The sequence below is a fragment of the Vulpes lagopus genome, chromosome 2 (assembly GCF_018345385.1).
Source record: "Vulpes lagopus strain Blue_001 chromosome 2, ASM1834538v1, whole genome shotgun sequence".
In the NCBI taxonomy this organism is placed as follows: Eukaryota; Metazoa; Chordata; class Mammalia; order Carnivora; family Canidae; genus Vulpes; species Vulpes lagopus.
The window spans coordinates 111,563,603-111,589,041 of NC_054825.1; the positions used below are offsets into that span (position 1 = coordinate 111,563,603).

A 25,439-nucleotide genomic window follows, 5' to 3' on the forward strand; every position below is an offset into this window, starting at 1 on the left:
CAAATGCTTCACCAATTGAGCCCCCAGGTGCACCCCTATGCTTCTTTTGCACAAAAGATCAGATACATGTGTACTTGCCTCCACCCTTTCTTTCTTACATGAAATGGTACGCATGGAAAAAAAAAAAAGAAATGGTACGTATGCTTTTTTCGCTTTATTCTGAAATCAGTTCGTATCAGTTCTTAGCATGCTCACGCTCTCTCTGTCTGTTCCAACAGCATACTACTACATTGTGTTCCATAGTTTTCTCAAGGACTACTTAGGTTCTTTCTATAATTTTCCAGTAGAACACAATGCTGCAATAAGTAACCTAAGGCAGGGTGCCTGGGTGGCTCAGTGGGTGAAGTGTCTGCCTTCAGCTCAGGTCATGATCCCAAGGTCCTGGGATTGAGCCCCACGTCGGGCTCCCTGCTCAGTGGTGAGTCTGCTTCTCCCTCTCCCGCTGCCCCCTCCACACCCCCAGCTCATGCTCTCTTTCTCTCTCTCTCAAATAAATCTAAAAAAAAAAAAGTAACCTAATGCATATACAAACATATTTTTTTAATTGTTGAATTATAAGTTGTGTACTGCTGTATAACAAACTGCTTCTGAGTGTAATAGCTTCAAACAGCAAACATTTATCCCCCCACAGCATCTGTGGGATGGGAGTCTGTGAGTGGCTTGGCTGGGTCTTGGGCTCAGGGGCTCCTCTGCAAGGATGTGATCAGGCTGCAGTCAGGCCAGAGGGTAGGGCTGCGGTCTCACCCGATGGCTCTAATGATGGAGGACCACTTGCAGGCTCATATGTGGTACTGCTGGCAGGAGGTGATCCCTCCAGGTGGTTGGGCTACAAGCCACAGGCCCTTGCCGGCTGGAGGCCAAGGTTCTCTCCTTCTGCTCCTAGGTTGTCTGTCCACAGAGCCGCCGCTGTGTGTACAGTCTGTTTCTACGATGGACTCCCCATGGGTATTTGATCTCCCTGAATTCCGTGTCTCTTGTAACAATCCCCAATATTTGTTTCTCTCCTTATCTGAATTCTTCCTTCAAGAGCATTTCTACTGTGCGGCAAATTTTTGAGGCTTTATATGAGAAAGAATATTTATATTACATTCTCACATCCAAATGGCAATTTGAATAAAATTTTAACATTCAGGGGCACCAGGGTGGCTCAGCAATGGAACATCTACCTTTGGCTCAGGTTGTGATCCTGGGTCCTGGGATCAAGTCCTGCATCAGGCTCCCCACAAGGAGCCTGTTTCTCCATCTATGTCTCTGCCTCTCTCTCTGTATCTCTCATGAATAAATAAATAAATAAAATCTTAAAAAAATTTTTTTTTAACATTCAGAGTTCTTCTCTTTTAATATATTAAAAACATTCTACCATTATCCTCCCATACCATTTTGCTTTTGAGAAGTCTTTTATCAATCTGTCTTTTATTCCTTGGTAGGTAGATGAAGAAATAATTTGTCCTTCAACCAGGACAGTTTTGAGAGTGAAAGGGACGCTACTAATAATTAAGCTGGGACAGTAGCTGTAAACCAGGAAGGTGGTAGCTAAACAAAGACACATGGTTTATTTATTTATAGGTTGTGTGGTCATCCTATTTATAGGTGATTTATTCTTTTTCTCTGGAATCTTTTAGAATGTTCTTTCTGCATTTGACATTCTTGGGTTTTGCTAGAACACTCCTGCATGTGGTTTTCTGTTGGTCCTGCTTGACCTTCTCTGAATTCTTTATGTTTGAACTTCTCTCTGTCCCTCTTCTCTTTCCTCTCCTCATCTATGTTTCTGCGACTTCCGCTTGAATCTCCCTCAGACTTATTGTCGTCAAATGTAGAGATGTACTCACCCTGCCAATAGGAGCTGTTCAATCCATTTGAGATTAGATTTATTGCTGCAAATTGTGAGAAGTCATTCTCCATTGTGCCTTATACTTCTGTCTCCAGGGCATTTTAATTTTTAAGTGCCTGCAGGGCCTGGTGACAGTGTTCTTGCCTGATCCTCTGGTCTTCCCTAGGAAATCGCTGCATTCTAAAAATTGTAGAAGATATTTCCAGATGCACATGGCCTCTCCCGATTTCTCATCAGGAGCTGTGGGCATGAGAACTTAGAAGTCGTGTTCCTGTGTGAGGTCAGTTAGAATCCTTAATTGCCAACAGAATGTACTCTGACCCGTGTAAGCAGAAGAGGCATTTACTACAGGCTGTGAGGTCACTCCCAGGATCCTGCAGGGCGGAAAGAGCTCTGAGCCTGTGCTTTCAGGACCAGCACCCTACCCACGCCGTGGGCCAGGGAAGATGAGCAAGCTGCCACCAATGTGCCACGCCACCGGCTCACTCCTGGCCTCCGCCACCAGAGCCCCTGGGAGCTGTGGTGCACGCCAGCAGGACATCTGTTCTGCACAGGGCCTGCCTCCTGGGACGCCGGCCTCCACAGGGAACCGTGGCATGGGGGCACCTCACTGGCACCAGGGCAGGTGCTTTGGGAGTCAGAGCTGATAAACAGGGAGTTTGATCCTCTTCAAACCAAGATGACACTATATGTTAACTTGAATTTATTTTTATTTATTTATTTATTTATTTATTTATTTATTTATTTATTTATTCATGAGAGACACAGAGAGAGAGAGAGAGGGGGGGGGGCGCAGACACAGGTAGAGGGAGAAGCAGGCTCCAGGCAGGGAGCCCGACGTGGTACTTGATCCTGGGACTCCAGGATCACACCCCAGGCAAAAGGCTAAACTGCTGAGCCACCTGGGGCTGCCCTGTTAACTTGAATTTAAATTAAAAAAGAAAAATGAAAAAAAAAAAAAACCCCAGAGTTTGGGGACTTTCTAAAATCCATAAAGGCTGTTTAAATCATTATGGGCTGGGCTTACGACACATGTTCATTCACCACGGATGCCCTAGGGAGCTTGCAGTCTACCACAGTTTCCAGAACTGCCTGCTGGCCAAGTGACCCAGATCTACCCACGATGCCACGTCTACCCTGACACAGCTGATACCAACACAGAAAACCAGACAATTCCTTTGAGGGCTTGTCTAGGTGTCCTTTCTAGAGGAAAAGGAAGCCTTTTAAGTTTTATTTTTATTTTTTGATTTTTTTTTAAACATGGGGCTGTACTACCCCTTTATTTTTATTATTACTTTTTAAAAGATTTTATTTATTCATGAGAAAGGCAGAGAGAGAGGCAGAGACATACAGGCAGAGGGAGAAGCAGGCTCCCCTAGGGGATGTGGGACTCGATCCCAGGACACCAGGATCCTGACCTAAGCCAAAGGCAGACACTCAACCACTGAGCCACCCAGGTGCCCGACTTTTAAGTTTTAAATAAAATGTTCAGAGTCCTCCCTCATGTGTCCAGAATTTTTCAGGCCATTTTTACAAACACCGTAAGCTCGTCGATTCGACTGAGACGTTGCTTCATTGATCCAGAGGGCTCTAGAAGCATCTGTCTAGAAGTGGCAGCTAAGATGCCTCCCAGACCCCTCAGCTGGCTGATCTCTCCCAAGTGCTTTTAAAGACTTTGCTCTGTGCTCTGTGTAGCAACTTCTGAACGCTATAACAAAGAAATCATGAAGATGCCATTCTTAATGAGAAAGGCTTTTAGGGGTGCCAGGCTGGCTTAATCGGGGAACATGTGACTTTTGATCTCGGTGTTGTGAGTTCGAGTTCCATGTCAGGTGTAGACATTACTTAAAAAAAAATAAGATCTTAAAAAAAAAAGGCTTTTGGAAGGAAGCGGAGTGGGGTTGGATTTAAATGCAGTAAAACTTGAAGGACTGGATCTGCTGAGCTCTCTCTGCGTGTGAAGTGCTCCCTCTTCTCTGTTACATGCAAAGCGCACTAGCCACGTGGCGAGGAAGGGGCCTGGGCATGCCCTGGGCGTGCTCCCCAAGTCCCTGTGCTCTCATTTCTCTCTCTGGGCCAATATTGCAGATATTGCAGTGAAGCTCGTTGCTGCACACGAGACTTCCAGCTGCCCTGCACTGACCCTTGTCCAGACTCACAGCAAAGTCTGGCCATGAGTGGTGTCCCTGTGACTGTTTTTACAGTCGGAAAGGGCACAGGACAAAACTTCCACATCAGGACAAGATTAAAAAGTCAATAAAGGGGCGCCTGGGTGGCTCAGTTGGTGTCTGCTTCATTCAGCTCAGGTCATGATTGCAGAGTCCTGGGATCGAGTCCTGCATGGGGCATCCTGCTTAGCGGGGAGTCTACTTCTCCCTCTCCCTCTCCAGCTTCCCCTGCTCAGTGCTCTCTCTCTCTCTCTAATCAATAAATAAAATCTAAAAGAAAAAAAAAAGGTCAAACTATGTGGGTACATGACACTACTTAGAAATGAAATAGAAAAAGGTAGAATTGGCTAAGGAACTCCTCAGTTCTGAGCTGACGCACTGGCAGAGATGGATTGCTCAGATGAGCCTGTCCCCTGGAGGCACACGGGCTCACCGACCCCCAAATTCCTGCACTGAGAAAACTGGCCCAAGGCTGGGTCCTCAGGAAGATCAGCTGCTGGAATGCAAACGTCTTCAGCTCCAAACCAAACAGAAACGATTGTAGTGAACTCTGCACCAAATATGCGCCTACGTAACACACAGTGAGAGATTGTTCTAAGTAGATTTACAACCATTACCTGGCACTTACAGACTGAGGATGTGCGCTCTAAGGACAAACTCTAAGGAAAATTTTGAGCTCCTATATAGTAGTTTCATTGTTTATGGTAATAATGGTGTGACTGTGAGACCATTTTTATCTAGTTGGGTAATGACGTGTCCGAGTTGTTAGAAATAGTCCAAGTTGGGAAGCCTGGGTGGCTCAGTGGTTGAGTGTCTGCCTTAGGCCCAGGGTGTGATCCCGGGGTCCTGGGATCTAGTCCCGCATCGGGCTCCCTGCATGGAGCCTGCTTCTCCCTCTGCCTGTGTCTCTGCACTTTTCTCTGTGTGTGTCTCTCATAAATAAATAAAATCTTAAAAAAAAAAAAAAAAAGAACCCTGAAGCCATCCCTTCCTTGTACAACCGGGTGGAAGAGGAAAGAACTGGGTAGGTATCCTGCCTTCCTCATGGGGCCGCGTCTGTGCACTAAGTGAGCAGCCCTGGTGAGTGGGGGCATCTTCCTCCTCCCAGGGGGTTGGCTGGTCATTGGGGACAGAGATGCCACCGTCCCCACCACTGCTGGTTCCAGCTGGAGGGGCCGATTGGGGCCGCAGTGGGGTCATGTCTGCTGCAGACAGAGGACCTTCAGGGTTAGGGAAGCAATTAGGGCCGGTTAGTAGGAATATGGTGAGTGTTCTGGGCCTGCTGCCTAACGAATGGGACCCAGGCCGTGCTCTCGATGCTTACTTCTCCTCTAGACCAACAGAGGTCCTCTGTGAGGCCCGGAGGTGACTTCTAAGCAGTGTGATGTCATGTGTGTGTGTGGGGGGATCCTCAGACCTGTGGAGGGAGGTCCTCTGTGAGGCCCTGAGGTGACTTCTAAGCAGTGTGATGTCACGTGGAGGTGGGGGGACCCTTAAACCTGTGGAGGGAGGTCCTCTTGAGGCCCTCAGGTGACTTCAAAGCAGTGAGGTCACGTGGAGGTGGGGGGGGACCCTCAGACCTGCGGAGGGAGGTCCTCTGAGGCCCTCAGGCGACTTCTAAGCAGTGTGAGGACACATGAGAGGACAGGTGGTGACGGCGTGCAGGCAGCATGTCCCCCTGGCAGGCGCGTGGACTCGGGGCCTATGCAGCCGGAGCTGGGAGCAGGCCCGAGGGGAGGATTAGGAAACAACAGGCCGTTGACTCTCTGGCTTCCCCACTCTGGCCCTTGTGCCAAGGCTCCCGCTGTCCACGGCCGACAGTCCCCTGCTGAGCAGGAAACACTTGCCAATGGTCCCCTCCGCCCCACGGAGCTGGCAGCAGCAGCGGGGCCCTGTGTGGCTGCAACCGCACGGCGGCGTCCCCACCATGGAAGCTGGCGTCCTCACCATCTCTCTGCATCTCGGTATCGGAAACGAGTGCTACTTTGAACCCTGCGTGCTATCTTCAGGGAGGACGTGACAGGCGGGAATGAAACACTTGGAAGAGGTCTTCCTGGCTTCTTGGGGTCACCCGGTTTTGCCTCGACCCCATCCTGTGTCTGCAGCTGAGCTGCGGCGCGAGGACTCCGAGGGCCGACCTTGTCACGGTTCCTGCGTTCGTGTCACCAGCAGGTTGTGAACTGCACGCCGCGGTGCCAGGGACGCACCCGCTGAGTGCTGATGAACGGCACTGAACAAACGCCAGCTCGGGTGGCCACACACCGCCAGTGTCCCCAGGGGGCCAAGCCGTGCCAGCTCCCAGGACAGCAGCAGTAAGAGCAGGCGGCCCAGGCCCCAGAGTCCGGGGACCCACCAGGCTCCTGATGCGGTGAGGGGAATGCGGCTGACCCCGGCTTCTCTAGACAGGGCTGTCACTTCTGAGCCGAACACCCTGCCGTCAGAAGTGCCCTTTTTGCTAATGAGAAAACTGCACTGAGAAAACTGGCCCAAGGCTCTGTCCTCAGGAAGATCAGCTGAAGGGCCATTTTAAAGCAACCGAGAACCTTTAAAATGAAACCCACAAAGGAATCCCGCCTTGGAGGGACTGTCCCATGGTGGTGTTGACGCCAGGGGAGATGGGAAACCCAATGCCAGCAGCAGAAGGCTTCACACCTTCTGGGGGCTTGTCTTCCTTTGCAAACCCTTCCCACCTTTCCTTGCTGTTTCTCAGGTCACCCGGATCCTGGCCTGCACCCCTGCAAGCTCTTGGCTGTGCGGAGAAGGTGGCCTGTTGGGAACCCTGGGCCCTCGGAGGGATCCAGGGACAAGATCAGAGTCCTGTCTGGGCGCCCCCTCCTTTCCACAGGGTGTGACCTCCCGGCTCCCACGGGGCACTTGGCGTGCCTTCCTCTGCATGCACCTTCCTCGCAAGCACTTGTCTGGGTCCCCCTGCAGGTTTCTTGCTCCCATCGGAAGCACCCACTGGATAAGTGACCTTGCTGGCCTCTCCATATTATCTGGTGAGGTATAGGGACAAGGCCCAATGAGGCAGCCTGCAGCCCCGATGTCAGCGGGGCCTCTCCTGCTCTAAGGTCAGCAGCACCTGAATCAGGGTTCCTGGGACTCTGGGGGCTTCTGAGAGGTGGCGAAAGGCCCTGCCTCCTCACCAGCACACAGACAGGCCAGGTGACACAAAAGGAAGATCCCAAACCACAAAACCTGCACTGTTGGCGTGGGAGAGGGCACGAGAGCAAAGGCCGGGGAGGTTTCAGCCGGTAGCAGCTTGTACTCTGCGCCCCTACAGCTTGGGTCTCTCACAAGCAACGTTATTTGCGTGATCAGAGTAGAAGGCGCTGGTTAACTTCACGAAGCCCGTCCAGCCTCTCATCACTGGGTCCTCTTGTCTACCCACCCAGCCCTCAGCAGTCTGCACCCTGCTCCCAGCCACGTGCCCACCCACAGAGGGGACGGAACGCCAGTCCTGCCTCCCCAGCCGCGGGAAGCTCACAGGAGACAGATGAAAACGGTTTGGGTCTCACACCTTTGAAGTCGCAGCAGAGACAAGATTCAGAGGGCACACGCCCTGCCCGTGTCCATGGCGGCAATTTCACAGCCTGAACTTCGCTGTATGATGTGAGCTGACCAGCCAGGGACGCCTGCTGTCCTTGTCGACTCCCCGGAGCCAGTCCTGGTGGATGGGCTTCCCCACCTCCAGACAGGCGCCCCTAGAGCTGGCGACAGGGCCGTGACCTCCACAGCCCTTCCCAGGATGCTGCTGGTTCTCATGTCAGCTTCTTGGGGCATGTTTCAGGTGGCACACCTGGGAGGTTGTCTAATGTTTGCCCGGAACAAAGAATGCATCCTGAGCAACCGTCTGCGCTTCCCAGAGGCTGGCCTTCTCACCCATCACCCCTGCAGCCTACCACCACCCCCAGCCCACCAGCCCCCAGCTGTCACAATACTTTTCAGAGCTCCACGTTTTACCCACATCAATCTTTCCAAGGATATGATATCAAATTGCAGTTTCTTAATCAAGAAACTTAATCATAATCAGCAAGATAATCATACCCATTTGGCAAATATTTAAATCATTTATTGCCATTTAAGTTACAGCACTTTAATATACACGCTGCATGGAAGCACACTTTCTTTAACACTGGCGATGACAGTGTAAGTATGACCGGCTGTCGGTGGTCTCATGGTCATTAAAGAGTTAAAGATTCTGAGTATTTAAGTGCTAATAATTACAATTTTTATCCAATTTTTTATTAAGTAAATTCTAGCAAGTAATATACATATTACTGCAGATAAAACCATCATTGGGAATTATTAAATTGATTGCATATTTTGAGCTACTCTTTATGAAGAGAAGTAAAATACTTGGTATGTGTAAGGCAGCAGAGAGTTGGCTTAGGGACTCTCAGCTATTTCTAGAAAAAATTGGTTAGTAAAAATAGCATTCAGCTTATTTTCCTTAGCAAGACTATTCTGAGGATGGAATCTGTGACTCAGCAGCAGCGCTGACGCTGTCCCTTCAAACACCTGGTTGCTCATTTTCCACTGTTATGCTGATGCCTTTTTACTCATCCTGGAAATAAACACAAAGAAAAATTCAATGAAAAACAAACTTGGATGGCGTTAAGACACCTTTACATTTATTTCAACCTAATAATTTTATTAAAAACAGTAATATCCTATTTCATGTTAATTTGCATGTTTCAGTAAGCAAAACTGTATTGCATTTGCAGACCAATCATTGTTTTAAAATCAGCAGCATATTTTTTTCCAACAGCACATTTTTGCTCTGAATCTAGTTTCCCCAACTACTGACACATTATCTCTGTGCACACACACACACTCACACCTAGTCCCCCAAGGCCTCCAGATTGGAGTTTCTGTCTCCCCAATTCCTCAAAACAAAAACGATTAAATCGGGATCTGCTTACTCATGTTTGATAAGGCGTCCTCCCTGAATGAGCTGGGCTACTTCATTTGTGGCATGGCATGCAAACAGAAGCCAGTTTCGAGGCTGGACCTTGTAGGCAAATCTCATGAATGTCAAGGAGTAACAACAGAGGGCTGTCGGAAACATCAAAGCAAAGCAATGGCTTATGGTCTAGCAGACTGAGAGCTGGTGTGATCAGAGATCAGCGGCTTGATCGCCTTCATCAGAAAAAGAATCTCTTCTGCTAAAACTTTTCACAGACGATAAAAGTTGTTGCTTAAATTCTCCCACGAATGGGAAGCTCATTCCATATTTTACTCTACTGTTAGGTATTTTTACTTATTAAACATTTCAGGGACGTTTGCTTGCTAGAGTGGGCTATTAGTTCTAGCACTGTCTGAAAGAATTGCTACTTAATCCCCGCAACAAGACTTTTATGGTCAAATATCAGATTTCAAATAAAATTCAAGGCACTTCATCTAAATAAAGTCCAAGAGGACCCATTCTTCACTTGTGTGTACTCGATCTGAAAGGCACACAGGACCTTAACACTTCCTGGGTAAATATTTCAAAACAACCCTGTTTTTTTTTTTTCCTCCCCGTGGACAAACACCCTTCCATGCCATCATATTTCTTTATGTTACTTTCAAATCGTGACTGTAGTAGCTGGAGCTACAAACCTGAAATGTAAACAAAAGCCATATTATGCTATAATTAAATGTATCAAAGTCCTCCCAATTATTCAAATGTGTGTCCTTACCAAAGGTCATCCGCCCACTGATAATCTCTGGAGACTTTTTCATGTCATTGATGGCAGCAATGGGAAGACCCCAGTTGGCTACAGGGCCCCAGAAATGCTACAAAAATGAGAGGAAGGGAAAAGGAGAGGAAAGGATAAGGAGGGGCTGTGAAAAGCTGCAATTTCTTCCTTTAAATGACAATGGAAACATGTGAAAATGAACCTTCATGTTTACATCTTGCAGGTTTACTTGCAGATGGCCGGTTAACATTTAGGCACTGTCTGGTCAAGGCTTGGCCTGTACGCCAGTGGCTCTTCCAGGGTGAGCCCCGAGTCGGGAAGAATTTGGCCATTTACCAAGATCCCCACCAATTTACAGATTACTGCTAGGTAATCTCTGTCCCACTGAGAGAACTTTAAATCAGATTAACTTCTTACCCAATTCCCTCCTGCTATAACTTAAAACTCATTACAACTATTCTCCATAACGGACTGTTTAAATCTCTCAAAACTTCTTTTTCAAATTTATATTAAGATATTTGTCAGTATCTCTTAGAATGCCTATCCTAAATTGGAGATTTTTTTCTGAAGAAAGCAACTTAAAAGGGGAGAACTTGCTTTCTTGCTTTTCAGCTCCTATGAGCTATATTTAGATCAGAGAACATGGAAATCTCCACTCAGAACCCCAGAGATACTAAGAAATTAAGACTGGAAGATACTTTTGAAGTCATAGCAACAACCAATGTTTAAAAAACGCTCAACAGTTTTTCATCCTAGGACAGCAGCGTCCCAGGACAGCAAAATGACATTGTCTGTGTTCAACAGCAGTAATATCCAATTGATTTAGTTTCTGAGGCTGAACGAAGTTCAGTAGCTTTTCCCATCAAATTAAAAATTGTTTATTAATGTACAATTTACAGTAAGGTATGAAAGAAACCACACATCGTTGACTAAATACCCTTTTTCGTTATCAGACTATTAATCAGTGATCAACTTCTGCCCATCAGAGCATTTAAGATAAATTCAGGCTGCTGAGCACATTTCTAACATTGACCAGCAGTCTTTAAAATCCCTAATTCCATTAAGAAGTAGGAAACAAAGGAACTATAAGAAAAATACGTGGATTATGTTTGGGATGATAGAATATTTTGAAATGCTTACTTAACATGCTTAAGTGGGAGGCCCCGGCTGCCCAGGCCTTAACCAGCTGTAAAGAGCCAGAGCTCCTCTGGGGCTAGCACGCTAGGCATGGGGGCATCTACAGCTGACTTGCAAACCCGTAATTGGACACAGCTGGTGTAAAGAATCTCAGAGGTTCTGTGGTGGCGGGTTAGTGTTCTCATCTTCAGACTGGATGTTATCTGAGTTACACTCACTCTGCTGGAACTTGAATTTCTTGTACCTGGATGTTGAGTGTCCAATCCTCTCCCCCCTACCTACTGGAGCTCTGGAGAGGGAGGGTAGCCAGCCTTCACTTCCTGGCTTCCCCCCATCCCCGTCCTTCTCCGGGGGGTGGGGGGAGGCACTTCTTTTCTCAGCTCCCTGCCATACTGGTGTCTCCCTTTCCTCATCTACTGACTGGGCCTTTCTCCACCTTAGTTTAGTTTTATCTTTTTCTAGCTAATCTCTTCCCACAGCTCTGCTTTGCATGTTGGTCCCCATGTCTACCTTCTCATACATAGACACGGGGCTGGAATAGAGCCTGGAGAGATTCTCCACCACTAGGCCCAAAGGCATCTCCCCCTATGGCTGAGGTCAAGGAACAGGACCCTGGCATAAACCTGACACCTCAAGCAGCCCTGGGGGACTTGCGCTCACATGGTGGCATTACGAGTTCTAGGTTGAGGACTGTCATGCATGAACAGAGTTCTGCAAATTAGCGGCGATCAACACTCTTATGATGATAAACATTAAGATACGCTTACAACCGGTTTCTTAAAAAGAATATGAAAGGTAAAAATGATCTCATCACTAGTTTACTAAAAGATCTAACCTCAGAAGGTTAACAATGCAGCCTTTCTGCCTAGTGCAAGCTTCTAGTCCCACTTCCCTGTTTGTAAACACATTTGGTCCAGGTTCCTTCTGCTCAGCAGTCAATGCACTGGTCCTGCCTGAAGTTAGTGCCCAGAGCAGATCAGAACCGCCACCAGATGCGGTGGCCAGATCGGCCAGCTCAAGCACAGGAGGCCAGGGCTGGGCCAAGGCTGCTGTCTGTAACTCTGTTAATGCACAAAGTCTGCAAAGGCCTGAAATAAAGTAGAACAATTTTCTTACCGTACTATTTTGTGAGGAGGCCCCAAGGTTCAGACAGGAGAGATGTAGGGGGAAAAAAAAAAAAAAAAAAAAGATCAGATGCTTTGAAAGATTTCACTTCTATTAGGTGACTTCAACCTCAAACGTGTGCTCAAGTTTCAGCGACAGAACTACCAGGTGAGCAGCACATGTTCTTTTCTTAAGAAGATAGAGTATTATTCCTAACAACAACTTTGACCCAACGAAACTAAAATTTCGTAAATTTTACGAAAATAAACTTACGCCTTAGAGTGAAGCTGTCCAACAGAAATATAATGCAAGTCACTACCAGAAGCCACATATGTAATTTAAAAATTTCTAGAAGCCACATTAGCAGAAGTAAAATGAAACTAGGGAATTTTATTAAGTTTTTTCTAACGTATCAGAAATATTTCAATTTGAACATGTAATCAACAAAAACTTAACAATGTGACATTTTACATTTTTTTGTACTAAGTTTCTGTGATCTGTTATGTGTGTTGACATTTGTGGCACATGTCATTTGGACTGGCCACAGGTAAAATGCTCCATTGTCATCTGAGGCTCACAGCTGCTGGATGGCATAGTGCAGACTGAGGGGGCATTTCTCTGGAAATGAAGAGGTGGAGAAACACAGTGCTGCAGAATTCCGGCAGTGATGAGCTCACCATTTTTATGAACAGGTTATTACCAGAAAAAAAGCCCCTAAAAATAGGCATGCAACTTTACATTTTGTTCACTTCTAAAACTCTGGAACCTCAAACAGTGTCTAGCATTTACAAGGCACCCAAAAAAGTCTTTGTTGAATGAACGAATGAATGAATAGTAAAAACTTTCAACATTAAGTGTTTTTCCGAATGTTAAACTTAGTATGGTTTAAAAATACATAAAAAGTTTTAGAACGAATTCCTTTTATTTCTGAAATGGCAATTCTTTTTGCAGGATATAGCTTAATCTTCTGTATGGCAAAATCTTAAAGTTTATGTATTGAAAGAGTTAAGTAAAATGATAAAATCCTTTATAAACACATTGACATCCAAATAGCTCTTCTCACCATTTTGATTTAGAGGTCAAGAAGGTTCTAATTTCCACTGTGAAAGTATTTGTTGACGGTGCTAATAATATTCAAATAGGCTTTATTATGGAATTCAAGAAGCCTAAAAAGAGTCTTTCGACACTAAATGAATTGTTTGAAGAAATTATGTTTCACTATATTTGCCTTACCAAGACTATTTCACAGGAAGTCCAAATTGAGCACAGTGTTTTGCCTCAGAAGGGATGGGTTTTCTTACCAGGCCAGCCTGACCTAGGAGATTATGGACTATGCTCATCTGCAGTGTCACTATTCTGTTTGTTTCAGAAGTAGAAGTAGAATTTAGGGATTCCTCAGTTGCATATAACACCCAGTGCTCATCTCATCATGTGCCCTCCTTAATGCCATCCCCCAGTTACCCCATCCTCATCCCCTCCAGCAACCCTCAGAGTTCAGTGTCTCTTATGGTTCACCCCCGATTCCATTGTCTTTTATTTTTCCTTCCCTCCATCTACATTCATCTGTTTTGTTTCTTAAACTCCTCACATGACTGAAATCATATGGCATTTGTCTTTCTCTGATTGACTCATTTCACTTCGCATAATACACTCTAGTTCTAATCACATTGTTGCAAATAGCAAGATTTCATTCTTTTTGGATGGCTAATAGTCCAACTCTCTCTCTCTCTCTCTCTCACACACACACACACACACACACACACACAATCTTCTTTATCCATTCGTCTGTTGAGGGACATCATCTGGGCTCAATCCACAGTCTGGCAATTGTGGACACAGTGACTATAAACACTGGGGTGCAAGGTGCCCCTTGGGATCACCATATTTGTATCCTTTGGATAAATACCTAGTAGCACAATTGCTGGATCATAGAGTAGTTCTATTTTTAACTTTTTGAGGAACCTCTGTATTGTTTTCCAGAGTGGCTGCACCAGCTTGCATTCCTACCAATACTGTGGGAGGGTTCCCCTTTTTCTGAATCCTCACCAACATCTGTTGTTCCCAGAGTTAATTTCAGACATTCTGACCAGTGTGAGGTGGTATCTCATTGTGGTTTTGATTTGTATTTCCCCAATGCTGAATGATGCTGAGTATATTTTCATGTGTCTGTGGCCATTTGTATGTCTTCTTTGGAGAAATGCCTGTTCATGTCTTCTGCCCATTTCTTGAGTGGATATTTTGTTTTTTTGTAGTGTTTACTATTCTTAAAGCACCTTAGTTCAGGATCTGAACAAAGAACCATATTTAATTAGCTGTAAGTTACCAGTGGTACGTTTTCCCATCAAAAATATTTTAAGAGATGTAGTTTTTAAAACCTAAAAGATCAACTTGGGGAGAATTTAGTTTTCAATTTAGGACTCTTCCTGAACCGTACAATAGTTAAAATTCTATCCTATTCTACAGCATGAAAATCATCACACAAAGAATGCTGATCTTCCAACCAAGAATACCCTACCCAGCAAAATTATTCAGAATTGAAGGAGAGAGAAATAATTTTCCAGAAAGCAAAAGTTAAAAAAGTTCACCGCCATTAAACTTGCCTTACATGAAATGGGGTTAATTAGTAACAAGAGCACACATGAAAGAGTAAATCTCACTGTTAAAGTAAATATATAATATAAAGTTAAGTGGATTAATTACTTATAAAGCTAGTATGAAGGTTAAAAGACAAAGTAGTAAAAATAAAATAATTAGCTAAGGGACAGACAAGATAAAAAGATGTAAAGTATATCAAAAACAAAATAAGGGGAGGAACATTGAAGTTTAGAATGAGATCAAACTTAACTGAAAACTATTACAGATACAAGTTGTTATATATAAGCCTCAAGGGAACCACAGAGCAAAAAACTATAATAAATAACAAAAAATAAAGATCATCAAACCACAAGACAGTAAGAGAACAATGTAACAGAGAACTACAAAAACATCCAGAAAATAAACAAAATGGCAGTAAGCACATACCCACCATTGGGCTACCTGCTCAGTTGGTAATCTGCTTCTCCCTCCCCTTCCAGCTCGTGCCCTCTGTCACTATCTCTGTCTCTCAAATACATAAGATCTTAAAAAAATGAAAGAGATATTAAAACTGATACCACAGAAATAAAAAGGACTGTAAAATACCATTATGAACAATTTTACACCAATAAACTGGACAACCTAGAAGAACAGACAAATTCCTAGAAACATACAATCTACCAAGACTACATCATGATAAAATAGAAAACCTCAAGAGATTGATTACTAATGAAGTGATTGAATCTGTAATCGAAAACCTGCCAACAAAACGAAGTCCAGGCCCATACAACTTCCCCGTTGAATTCCACAAAACACCCAAAGAAGAATGAATGAATACCAATCCCTCTAAAACACTTCTAAAAGATAGAAGAGGGGAGAATTCTTACCAAAATATTTTACAAGTCCAACATACCAAAACCAAACAAGGATGCCATACAAAAAAGAAAGTTACAGGCCAATATCCCTGATGAAAACAGATGCAAAAATCCTCAATAAAATATTAGCAAACCAAATTCAATAGTACATCAAAAGGATCATACACTATGATCAAGCAAGATTTATTCTAGGGAGTCAAGGATGGTTTAATATCCACAAATCAGGATGCCTGGGTGACTCAGCAGTTGAGTGTCTGCTTTCATTTCAAGGTCATGAGATCAAGCCCTGGGTCAGGCTCTGCACTCAGGGAGGATTCTGTTTGAGATTCTCTCTCCCTCTTCCTCTGTCCTGTGCCCTGCTTGTGTACTTGCTTCCTTTCAAATAAATAAATCTTAAAAAAAAAAAAAAAAAGAACTTAGGAAAAAAAGCAAGCCTGTTACTATTTGCAGTTGACATGATATTACATAGAGAGAACACCAAAGACTCCATCAAAAACTGTTTAAAAAAAAAACGAAACTGTTAAACAGGGACATCTGAGTGGTTCAGTGGTTGAGTGTCTGCCTTTGGCTCAGGGTGTGATCCCAGAATCCTGGGATCGAGTCCCACATCAGGCTCTCTGCATGGAGCCTGCTTCTCCTCCCTCTGCCTATGTTTCTGCCTTTCTCTGTGTCTCTTGCAAATAAATAAATAAAATCTTAAAAAAAAAACCTGGTTAAACAAATTCAGTAAAGTTGCAGATTATAAAATCAGAATACCAAAATCTGTTGTTTATTAATGAGCTATCAGAAAGAAATTAAGAAAACAATCTCATTTACAATTGCATCAAAATAAAGTACCTAGGTATAAATTTAATCAAGGATGCTGTATGTTGAAAACTATAAGATATGAAAGAAACTAAAGACACAAATAAATGGAAAGCTATTTCATGCTTAGGGACCAGAAGAATATTATTAAACTGTTCATACTATCCAAAGCAATATACATATTCAGTGAAATCCCTATCAAAATTCCAATGGCATTTTCTTTTAAGATTTTATTTATTTATTAGACACAGAGAGAGAGGCAGAGACACAGCAGAGGGAGAAGCAGGCTCCATGCAGGGAGCTCGACGTGGGACTGGATCCCGGGTCTTCAGGATTAAGTCCTGGGCCCAAGGTGCTAAAACGCTAAGCGCCACCCCCCCACCCCCCACCCCGGGCTGCCCCAATGGCATTTTCCATAGAAATACAACAATCCTAAAATTTGCATGGAATCATAAAAGACCTTGAATAGGCAAGGCAATCTTGGAAAAACAAAACTGGAAGCATTAAGTTCCCTAATTTCAAACTATTACAAAGATGTAGTAATTAAAACTACATCTGTGTGGTATTGACATAAAAGAGATATAGATCAATAGAGCAGAGCCCAGAAATAAACCTACACAGGAGTCAAGAAATTTGACAGAGGAGTCAAGAACATAAAATGGGGAAAAGACAGTCTCTTCAATAAATGATACTGGGAAAATTGCACAGCCACATGCAAAAGAGTGAAACTGGACCATTACCTTATACCAAACACAAAAATGGATTAAAGATGTGAATGTAAGACTTGAAATCATAAAACTAGAAGAAAACTAGGTGGCAAGTGGCTTGACACTGGTTTTGGCAAAGATTTTCTGAATCTGACAGCAAAAGCAAAAATAAGTAAGTGGGAGTATGTCAAACTAAAAAGCTTTTGCAAGTAAAAGAAAAATGAAAAGGCAACATATCGAATGGGAGAAAATATCTGCAAACTATATATCTGAAAAAGGGCTAATATTCAAAATACATTAACTCACACAACTCAATAGCAAAACAACAACAACAACAAAAACCCCAAAAAACCAGTATGATAAAAAAAAATAGGCAAACCTGAATAGACTTTCTTTCCCCAAAAAAGACATACAGATGGCCAACAGGTACATGAAAACATACTTGACATTGACTAATCAGAAAAATGCAAATCAAAGTTACTAGATTATCACCTCACACCTCTTAGATTATCATTGGGGCACCTGAATGGCTGTGGTAGAGCATCTGCCTTTGGCTCAGGTTATGATTCCAGGGTCCTGGGACTGAGTCCAGCATCAGGCTCCCCAGAGGGAGCCTGCTTTCCCCTCTGTCTATGCCTCTGTCTTTCTGTGTGTTTCATGAATGAATGAATGAATAAATAAATAAAATCTTTTAAAAAATTACTGCTATCAAAAATATAAAAAATAATTGTTGGCAAAGATGTGGAGAACATACACTGGTTGTGCAGTGTTGGTGGGAATGCAAACTGGTGTGGCCACCATGGAAAACAGTATGGAAGTCCCTCAAAAAATTAAAACCAAATTAAACACGATCCAACAATTCCACTTCTGGGTATTTGAAGAAAACAAAAACACTAATCTGAAAAGGCATATACATCCCTATGTTCACTGAAGCATTATTTACAATACCCAAGATATGAAACAACCTAAGTGTCCACTGATGGATGAATAACCTGTAGTACAGATACACAGTGAAATATTACTCAGCCATAACAAAGAATAAGTTTTACCATTTGCTACAACATGGATTGACTTCAAGGGCATTATGCCAAGTGAAATAAGTCAAGAGAAAGACAAATACCATGTGACCTCTTATAGGAATGATCTTAAAAAACAAAACCAAAAAACCAAGCTCATAGATACAGAGAACAGATTGGTGACTGCCAGGGGCAGAGGATGAGAAATGGGTGAACTGTTTTGTCTGAGTTTAAGTAAGTTGAATAAAAATTCAAAAAAATGTAATAATGTTGATTACTTAAATAATGGTTTAATGATCATAAAACAGAGAATAAAATCATTCTAAACAATATAGTAAATATAAAAATCCACAACTCAACATTTCTTAATTTTATGTTAGTTATTTAAAACACGAATCATCTACTAAGTCAGAAAATCTGAATGCATATTTTTGCAGAGTCAAGCTAATGGAAAGAAAATCTTTTTAGTGTATGAATATCTGTTTGAAAGAATAAATTTATAAGCAACACACAAACTTCAATTTGGGGAGAGTAATGTAAAACTGTGTAGAAAATACCCTTGATTTTGGGGCACCTGGGTGGCTCAGTCTTGATTTCAACTCAGGTCATGATCTCGGGGTTGTGAAACTGAGCCCCAGTCAGGCTCCGTGCTCAGTGCAGTCTGCCTGAGACTCTCTCCCTCTCCTTTCACCCACAACCCTCCCCACCAGTGCACACTCCCTCTCCCAAGTAATTAAATCTTAAAAAAAAAAAAAAAAAGACCTTGATTTTTCTCTTTGTTATGCTGCCATTATTTCCATTAAGGTTAAAAAAAAAGACAAACTTTAAAGTCTTTCTTGTGTTCACTTACAATCTGGAACTCTCAGGAGGAAACTCCACCTTCCTGGCTAAGGACGATGTGGAGGTGATGAAGGACAATCACTGTATACTTGACAACAAAACAAAATGAAACGAAACTCCATAAAACCTTATCTTCTTTTTTTCTTTAATTTGGAAGTGATTGGTGGGTTCATTTCTTCTAAGCTCATTTTTATTTTCATAATGTCTCCTGAACACTGCCAATCTCAGTTTCTTATTTTCCTAAAATTTCGGACAGTTAATTGTTAGCTTGCTCTGAAAGCACTGTTAGTTTGCGTAAGTGGTAACTCGTTTCGATAGTGCTGAAAGGATCCAATGGTCTTATTTACGCCACTACTTGAAGCGGGTAAGAGTTTGAGCTGCTAACTCTAAGTTGCAGTTCTCTTGCAGCCTGAAAATGCTCACCTACATTTTTTATTTGTCGTCACCAAACTCACCATATTTTCTAACTCAAGTTAAAACGAGGGCATTTTCACAACTAGAATGTGATATTCAACTGTATCTAGCTGGTCAAAACTGACTGGACATCAGAAAAGACCTCTGGCAACTGGACTGTACAGACAACGGCTCTCCTGTGGCCAGTTCTGCTTCACCACCATCAGCTTCATGAAATGTTTGAAGATCAGTTGTATGGTACATATACACAGGGAAATATCACTGTGGGCAGGGTACAGGAAGCAGCATCACGGAGAGGAGAGGCACAAAGTACCTTACACCTTTTTTATTTTTATTTTTAAGATTTATTTGAGAGAGAGAGGGGGGGGGAGAGGGAGAGAGAGAGAGAGAGAGAACGAACTAGCATGGGGAGGAGCAGACAGAGACGACAAACACAAGCAGACTCTGTGCTGAGCACCGAGCCCGACCTGGGGCTCAATCCCAGGACCCTAAGAGCACGACCTGAGCTGAAACCAAGAGTCGAATGCTTACCTGACTGAGCCCCCTGGACGCCCCGACCTTACTTCTTTTTGAAACCATTCTTTCGCATTACTTTCCTCAAATCCTAACCTGGCATTCCCACTGTGGCTCTGCAAACCTGTTGTACATAGGTCTCAAGTTTAGTCTAGATAAAAGTTTTTCATGTGGCCAGTGAGGCACTGGATCAGACTCCTAAGCCTGTTCCAGCCCCAATAATCTATCTGTCATTGGGCAAGGGGTCCCTGTTGTTCTACTGCAACTTCTCACCTGGATAGTAAGTAGAAATCTTTAAAGCTTTCCTGAAAACAAGGAGTTAAAATTAGAATAGCATACCTTTTGAACTAAAGAGTATTCATGGCAAACACCCCATTAATTTCTGATTTGTAAGCGTGCTAGCAGACAAACAGATTTAAAAACTCTCCACGATCTAGGTTCTGCTTAAGAAAACATCCTTTGCACATATATCCAATTATATACACACATATACATATATCCATTCACCTCTCAGGAAGGGGGTAAATCTGTAGAATAAATCTGTATAGACTGCTCCTGATGCGACCATTAAAGCATGTATCCTACGCCTCAGAAATTATTTGTTCCATCTCATTTATTCTTTTTAACCAAAATTCAGGACAGAGGGAGGAATGCAAGGGAGCAAGAAATGAGGACACAAAGAGCAAGAGCAAAGAAAGCTCTCTTATCTTACTCCATCAATAAGGTATATGAGGAAATAATTAAAAAAAAAAAAAAAAGATAGGGGTGCCTGGTTGGCTCAGTCAGTTAGTAAAGCACAGGACTCTTGATCTCAGGGTTGTGAGTTCAAGCCCCATGCTGGGAGTGGAGATTACTGAAAAAATAGTAATAATAAATAAAAAAGATAATAGAAACCCAGAAAGTTCTTGATTCAAGATCTCTCTCTTTAAAAAAAAAAAAAGATTTTATTCATTCATGGGAGACAGAGAGAGAGAGAGAGGCCGAGACATAGGCAGAGGGAGAAGCAGGCTCCATGCAGGGAGCCCGATGCAGGACTTGACCCAGGACCCAGGGATCACCACCTGAGCCAAAGGCAGAGGCTCAAACGCTGAGCCACCCAGGCGTCCCTTGATTCAAGATCCTCATTAAGGTAAGAAATTGGTGAGAGGAGAGATGAAAGGTGCCAAGTAGGAGAGTACCAGAACCCAGGGAAGAAACATGCAATATTACTTTCATCAAGCACTATGCTATGCTGTTCAACAGCTACCAAAGCACAATATGTAAGCAATTGCCCAGGACCACACAGCTAAAAATCACCAGGGCTAGGGTTCTAGCTCATCATTTGGTCTTAATAATACTATAAATCAATCAGTTCTAATAAAAATTTTGAGTAATAACTTAATATTATTTAATATTAAGACCCAATTTAAATGTCCCGGGCTGTCTTAGAAATGCCTTTATGGCGGTTTTCTTCCATGCTAGATCCAATCAAAGTCTACACACTACTTATGGTTAGAATCTATTTCCTTAACTCCTGTTTCTCAGTGAAAAAAATCAACATTTTAAAATATACTCAGATGGGCACCTGGCTAGCTCAGTCCATAGAGCATGCTATTCCTGATCTCCAGGATTATGAGTTGGAGCCGCACATTGGGTGTAGAGATTACTTGAAAATAAAATCTTTTAAAAGAATACATTTGGAAGCCCACTTTACCAAGAAAGACATTTCAATATTACTCATAAAATGTGACTGAGAGAACTTTAAATATCTGTATGAAACACACTCAAGTGTTACTAAATGATTTTTAAAATTCTGGAATAGCATTAGTTTAGAAAAATCTCTGTATCCCTTCAACAGGCTGTAAAAAGAATCCAGATCTTCAGTTAATAGGGAGTGCAAAGTAGGTAGAACAGTTATTGAGGAGGTGAGAAGGTACAGAACCTCATTTCTGATCGGAAGAGGGAGCCATTAAAGTTTTCTTCCTTATGCTTTATTCTCCTTTGCAAAAGCACAGCAGTGGGATATCTGAGTGGCTCAGGTAGTGATTCTGGGCCCAGGGATCGGGTCCCACATCAGTCTCCTTGCGAGGAGCCTGCTTCTCTATGTCTCTGCCTCTCTCTGTGTCTCTCAAGAATAAATAAATGAAAATCTTAAAAAAAAAAAGAAAAAGAAAGAAAGAAAGAAAGCACAGCAGAGGCTGTGAGCAAGAAGGTTGGAAGAACACAGGGAAAACTTTCCTCTGATCAGTTCTAGGAGGAAGGGTTTCTCTTTCTAGGAGAAAAAGCTTAAATAAAGATCTTCTGGTGAGAATTTGGATACCAGCCTTCAAACAGCCCTCCATAGCTGGCAGTGCTGGCAGGAAATCCCACTGTTCCAAGAATGGCAGGGAAAATAAGCCTGGCATCTCACTCTATCGACTCAGTTCACAAAAGTAATTCCAGGTCAAAAAAAAAAAAAAAAAATCACAGAGCTTTTTATGCCTCACACTTAAGATTTTAACTTTTTCCAGACAGTATACAACGTTTCTGCTTAAAAAAAAAAAAAAAAAAAAAAGGGCAGAATATAAGTTGTACAGTGATTTGGAGTTTTTGAGTATTTTCACATCCCTTATCCAGTTTTATGTTCTCATGAACCCGACCAGATAGGGCATGATCGTTAAACCCATCTCATAGAAACCGAGGTCCACTGGGGTTGGACATGTTGGGATCCCTTGGTTAGAAGTCCTCCTTCTGCTGATGCCCTAGCAGGGCAGCACTCTTCCTGGACACTGCAATTCTCTTCTTTTCCCCATTTAGTCAAAGCTTAACTCAAAGTAACACTGGAAAAAGTATAGGATGCTCATCTTAGGAACAAAGGTTAAGCCGTATGTCAAAGTATCTGATGGGAAAGGCTGGCTCTCAGAAACCTATCTACTAAAGAAAAAAGAAATGTAAAATAATAGTAAAAACAAAAATAGAAATAAGAAATAGAAAAGTAGGCTCTCTTCCTGGAAAACCCACTTAACAAACTATTCCTATTACTACATAATGCAATTCCTATTATTACATAATGTAACACTATAATGAACGTTAGGTAATCATCAGTATTTTTAAAAAGATGAGTGAGTGTAATCGCTTTATTCTTAATTATTCTATAGAATTTTATCTTAGCTGTATCTAAGGATTAGGAAGGCTCGTTATCCAAAGCAGAAAACATTAGTAAAAAAAGGTAACCTTCAAAGCCAGAGAAACTTAACTGCAGGGACTAAGAACAGATCCTCATATTACTACTTGCTCAGATTTTCCCAACACATTAATCTGATAAGTCACTCCACATTACTGAACCATCTACTTGATTAATCACAATCCTAGTTAAGCACGAGAAACTTCCTATTTGGAAAAAAATCAGGAGCCAAGATTCTTTCCAAATTTACTCTATCACGTGAGCGACTGAATTACATTTCTCACGGTATATTACTCTGTAAAATTAGGAGTAAACAGTATTGGCAACAAAGTCCAGGCCTTAAAAGTCAGTCCTTTTTATACTGGCAAACATTCAGTTGCCTCCACGCAGTTTCCTTTGGATGGTTAAAGGACTGATTTTCTCCTTAGCTGTCAACACTTTGCCTCTTTACCACTTTACTGGGGAGGAAAAACAACCAACCAAACAAACAAACAAAAAACAACAATCGCAGCCCTACACCTATCTAGGCTTTAAAACCGCAACACAGAAAAATTAAAAAAAAAATAAAATTAACTCCTAAATAAACTGTTGAAAACGGCTTCGAAGTCATACTAAAAAAACATTCTGAAATACAAGCAGGCGTCTCCAGATTCGAGGTGAAGAGGAAACACAGGTAGCGTGTCTTCAGGCCTTCCGCCCGCCAGTGCCCTTTTGTTTGTAACTGGAAGGGAGGTGGAACAGGAGACGGTAGGGCCCCAGGAACGCACGCCTCTACTCTGGTTGGCAGGATGCTCGTACATTAAAAACATGGGAGGTTTGAGTCCCTTCCCGCTGGGGCTGAAGGTCCTCAGCACGAGACACCCACAAGGCGAGGGGGCCCGCGCGAGGGGCAGCGAGGGGCAGCGGCGCGTACCTGCAGCGCACCTGCAGCGCACCTGCGGCGCACCTGCGCTCCCACAGCGCCCCCCGCTGGCGCCTCCGAGGCCCGCAGCCGGCCCGCCTCCGCACAGCTGGGCGCACAGCTGCAGGGCAGGTGCAGCGCGCCCCGCCCGCCCCCGCGCACCTGGCGGCGTACAGCCCGGAAGCCCCGCGGGGGCGAGGGTCCTCCCGCCGCCCCGGGGTCCGCCGCCCCGCCGTCCCCTGCCCCGCCGCCCCGCGGTCCCCCGCCGCCCCCGCCGCGCCCTTGTGGCTCCGCGCCCCGGGCGCACGGCCGCGACCTCCGGGAGCCCTCGGTGGTTCCGGGGGTCCGGCCCGGGGTCTCGTCACCTCATGAGGTAGTCCCGAAAGTCCTTGCTCCGGACATAGTCCGCCGCCTTCCGCACCAGCGCGCCCGCCATGGCCGTGCCCGCCGCCAGGCCGCCCCAGCGCCCTCGCCTCCGCTCCCCGGAGCCCAATGACACCCAGCGCAGCAGCGGACGGCGCGGACACCGCTCCCGCCCGCGGGCCCGCCTCACGACAGCCGGCTCCGCCTTACGGCCGCGCCGGCCTTCGGCCTATGGGAGGACGCGGAGGGGCAGGCGGCGGCGCGGATTGGCTGGCGCGAGCCGCACACCTCCTCCCCGCCCCTCTGCGGCGCTCGGGGGCGGGGCCTGCTGCCGTAAACCGTCCGGGGCCCGGCGGGGATTGGCTGGCGGTCTCCCCGCGCGGGTGACGGGCCCGGGCCAGGCGGGCAGGCGGGCGGTTGGGTTCGTGCGGCCGCCGGGGCGTGCGGGAGCGTTGCCGCAAGGGCACCTTGGCCGGGCCGCGAGCGCACCCGCAGTGCCGGCGTGGGCGGCCGGGGGGCTTGGGTGGTCGACGGGCACCGTGCACACGGCCCGACCCGGCCCGTCCTCCTGGGGTAGCTGCAGGTGCACAGCTCGGGTAGCCGCAGGTGCACAGCTCGGGTAGCCGCAGGTGCACAGCTCGGGTAGCCGCAGGTGCACAGCTCGCGTAGCCGCAGGTGCACAGCTCGGGTAGCCGCAGGTGCACAGCGCTAACGCGTCCACCCCAGGGAGGGTTAGATCACGCCGCGTGCATCGCACCGGAGCGGGGAGGGGGCCCTGCGTGCGCTGCCGGGGAGAGCTCTCTAGAATGGGGAGGAAAAATCCAGGTGCGGGCCGCCTGCGTGTCCCCGCCAGCTAACCCTCTGACACCGGGAGTCGGGCTCAGGTCACGATGGGGGCTCCTGAGGTCAAGCCCAAGGTGGGGGCTCGCTGCGCAGCTGGACCTGCTGGAGATTCTCGCCCTCTGCCCTTGCGGCTCGTGTCCGTGCGTTCTCTTGCAAATATAAAGAAGCCTTTAAAAAAAAAGAGAAATTAAGGTGCAGAGTCGTGTGTGCTACTCGTTTGTGCACAGGGACAGAAAAAGTCTTATCAGTTTGTTTCCAAAGATAAAAGGGAAGTGTTAGCAGTGGCTGCCTCCAAAGACGGCTAAGTGCAGAGCGGTGGAGGGAAGCGGACCTTTTCACTGTGCTTTATTCGTTCCCGTTGACATTTGTACAACGAAAATAGGCTATCTATCCAAAATAAATAAAAATGCCTTTGAGAAGTAAAATAGCAAATCTTTGAATCAGATTCATTTTCTGTTAAGGACCTCCATGGGTCACACCTGACGTGGATCTCATTTGAAAGACTGACTAGGGGACATTGCAA

At 44.7% G+C, this 25,439-nt stretch overlaps 1 protein-coding gene across 2 annotated transcripts; it reads right to left on the reverse strand.

Annotated features, from left to right (window-relative positions):
- Nucleotides 1-8,049: 8,049 nt before the first annotated feature.
- MPC1 (mitochondrial pyruvate carrier 1) lies at nt 8,050-24,252 on the reverse strand. Of its 2 annotated transcripts, XM_041744900.1 has the most exons (6): nt 24,076-24,191; nt 19,941-19,972; nt 11,937-11,940; nt 9,684-9,780; nt 8,925-9,057; nt 8,050-8,566 (listed from the first exon to the last, which is right to left on the reverse strand). In XM_041744900.1, exons 4-6 carry the CDS (start codon nt 9,724-9,726, stop codon nt 8,542-8,544), a joined length of 201 nt encoding a protein of 66 aa, XP_041600834.1. In that variant the 5' UTR covers nt 9,727-9,780; nt 11,937-11,940; nt 19,941-19,972; nt 24,076-24,191; the 3' UTR covers nt 8,050-8,541. The 2 variants fall into 2 exon arrangements, with proteins under 2 accessions (XP_041600834.1, XP_041600833.1); XM_041744899.1 differs by lacking the exon at nt 19,941-19,972 and having other exon boundaries at nt 24,076-24,252.
- Between the last annotated feature and the right edge of the window lie 1,187 nt (nt 24,253-25,439).

Coding starts and splice junctions, on each gene's coding strand:
- MPC1 (XM_041744899.1), bottom strand. CDS start 24,146: ATGGCGGGCGCGCTGGTGCGGAAGGCGGCGGACTATGTCCGGAGCAAG. Junction 9,058..9,683: donor CAGTGGGCGGATGACCTTTG/GTAAGGACACAC, acceptor TGTTTCCGACAG/CCCTCTGTTGTTACTCCTTG. Junction 8,567..8,924: donor GGACGCCTTATCAAACATGA/GTAAGCAGATCC, acceptor GTTTATTTCCAG/GATGAGTAAAAAGGCATCAG.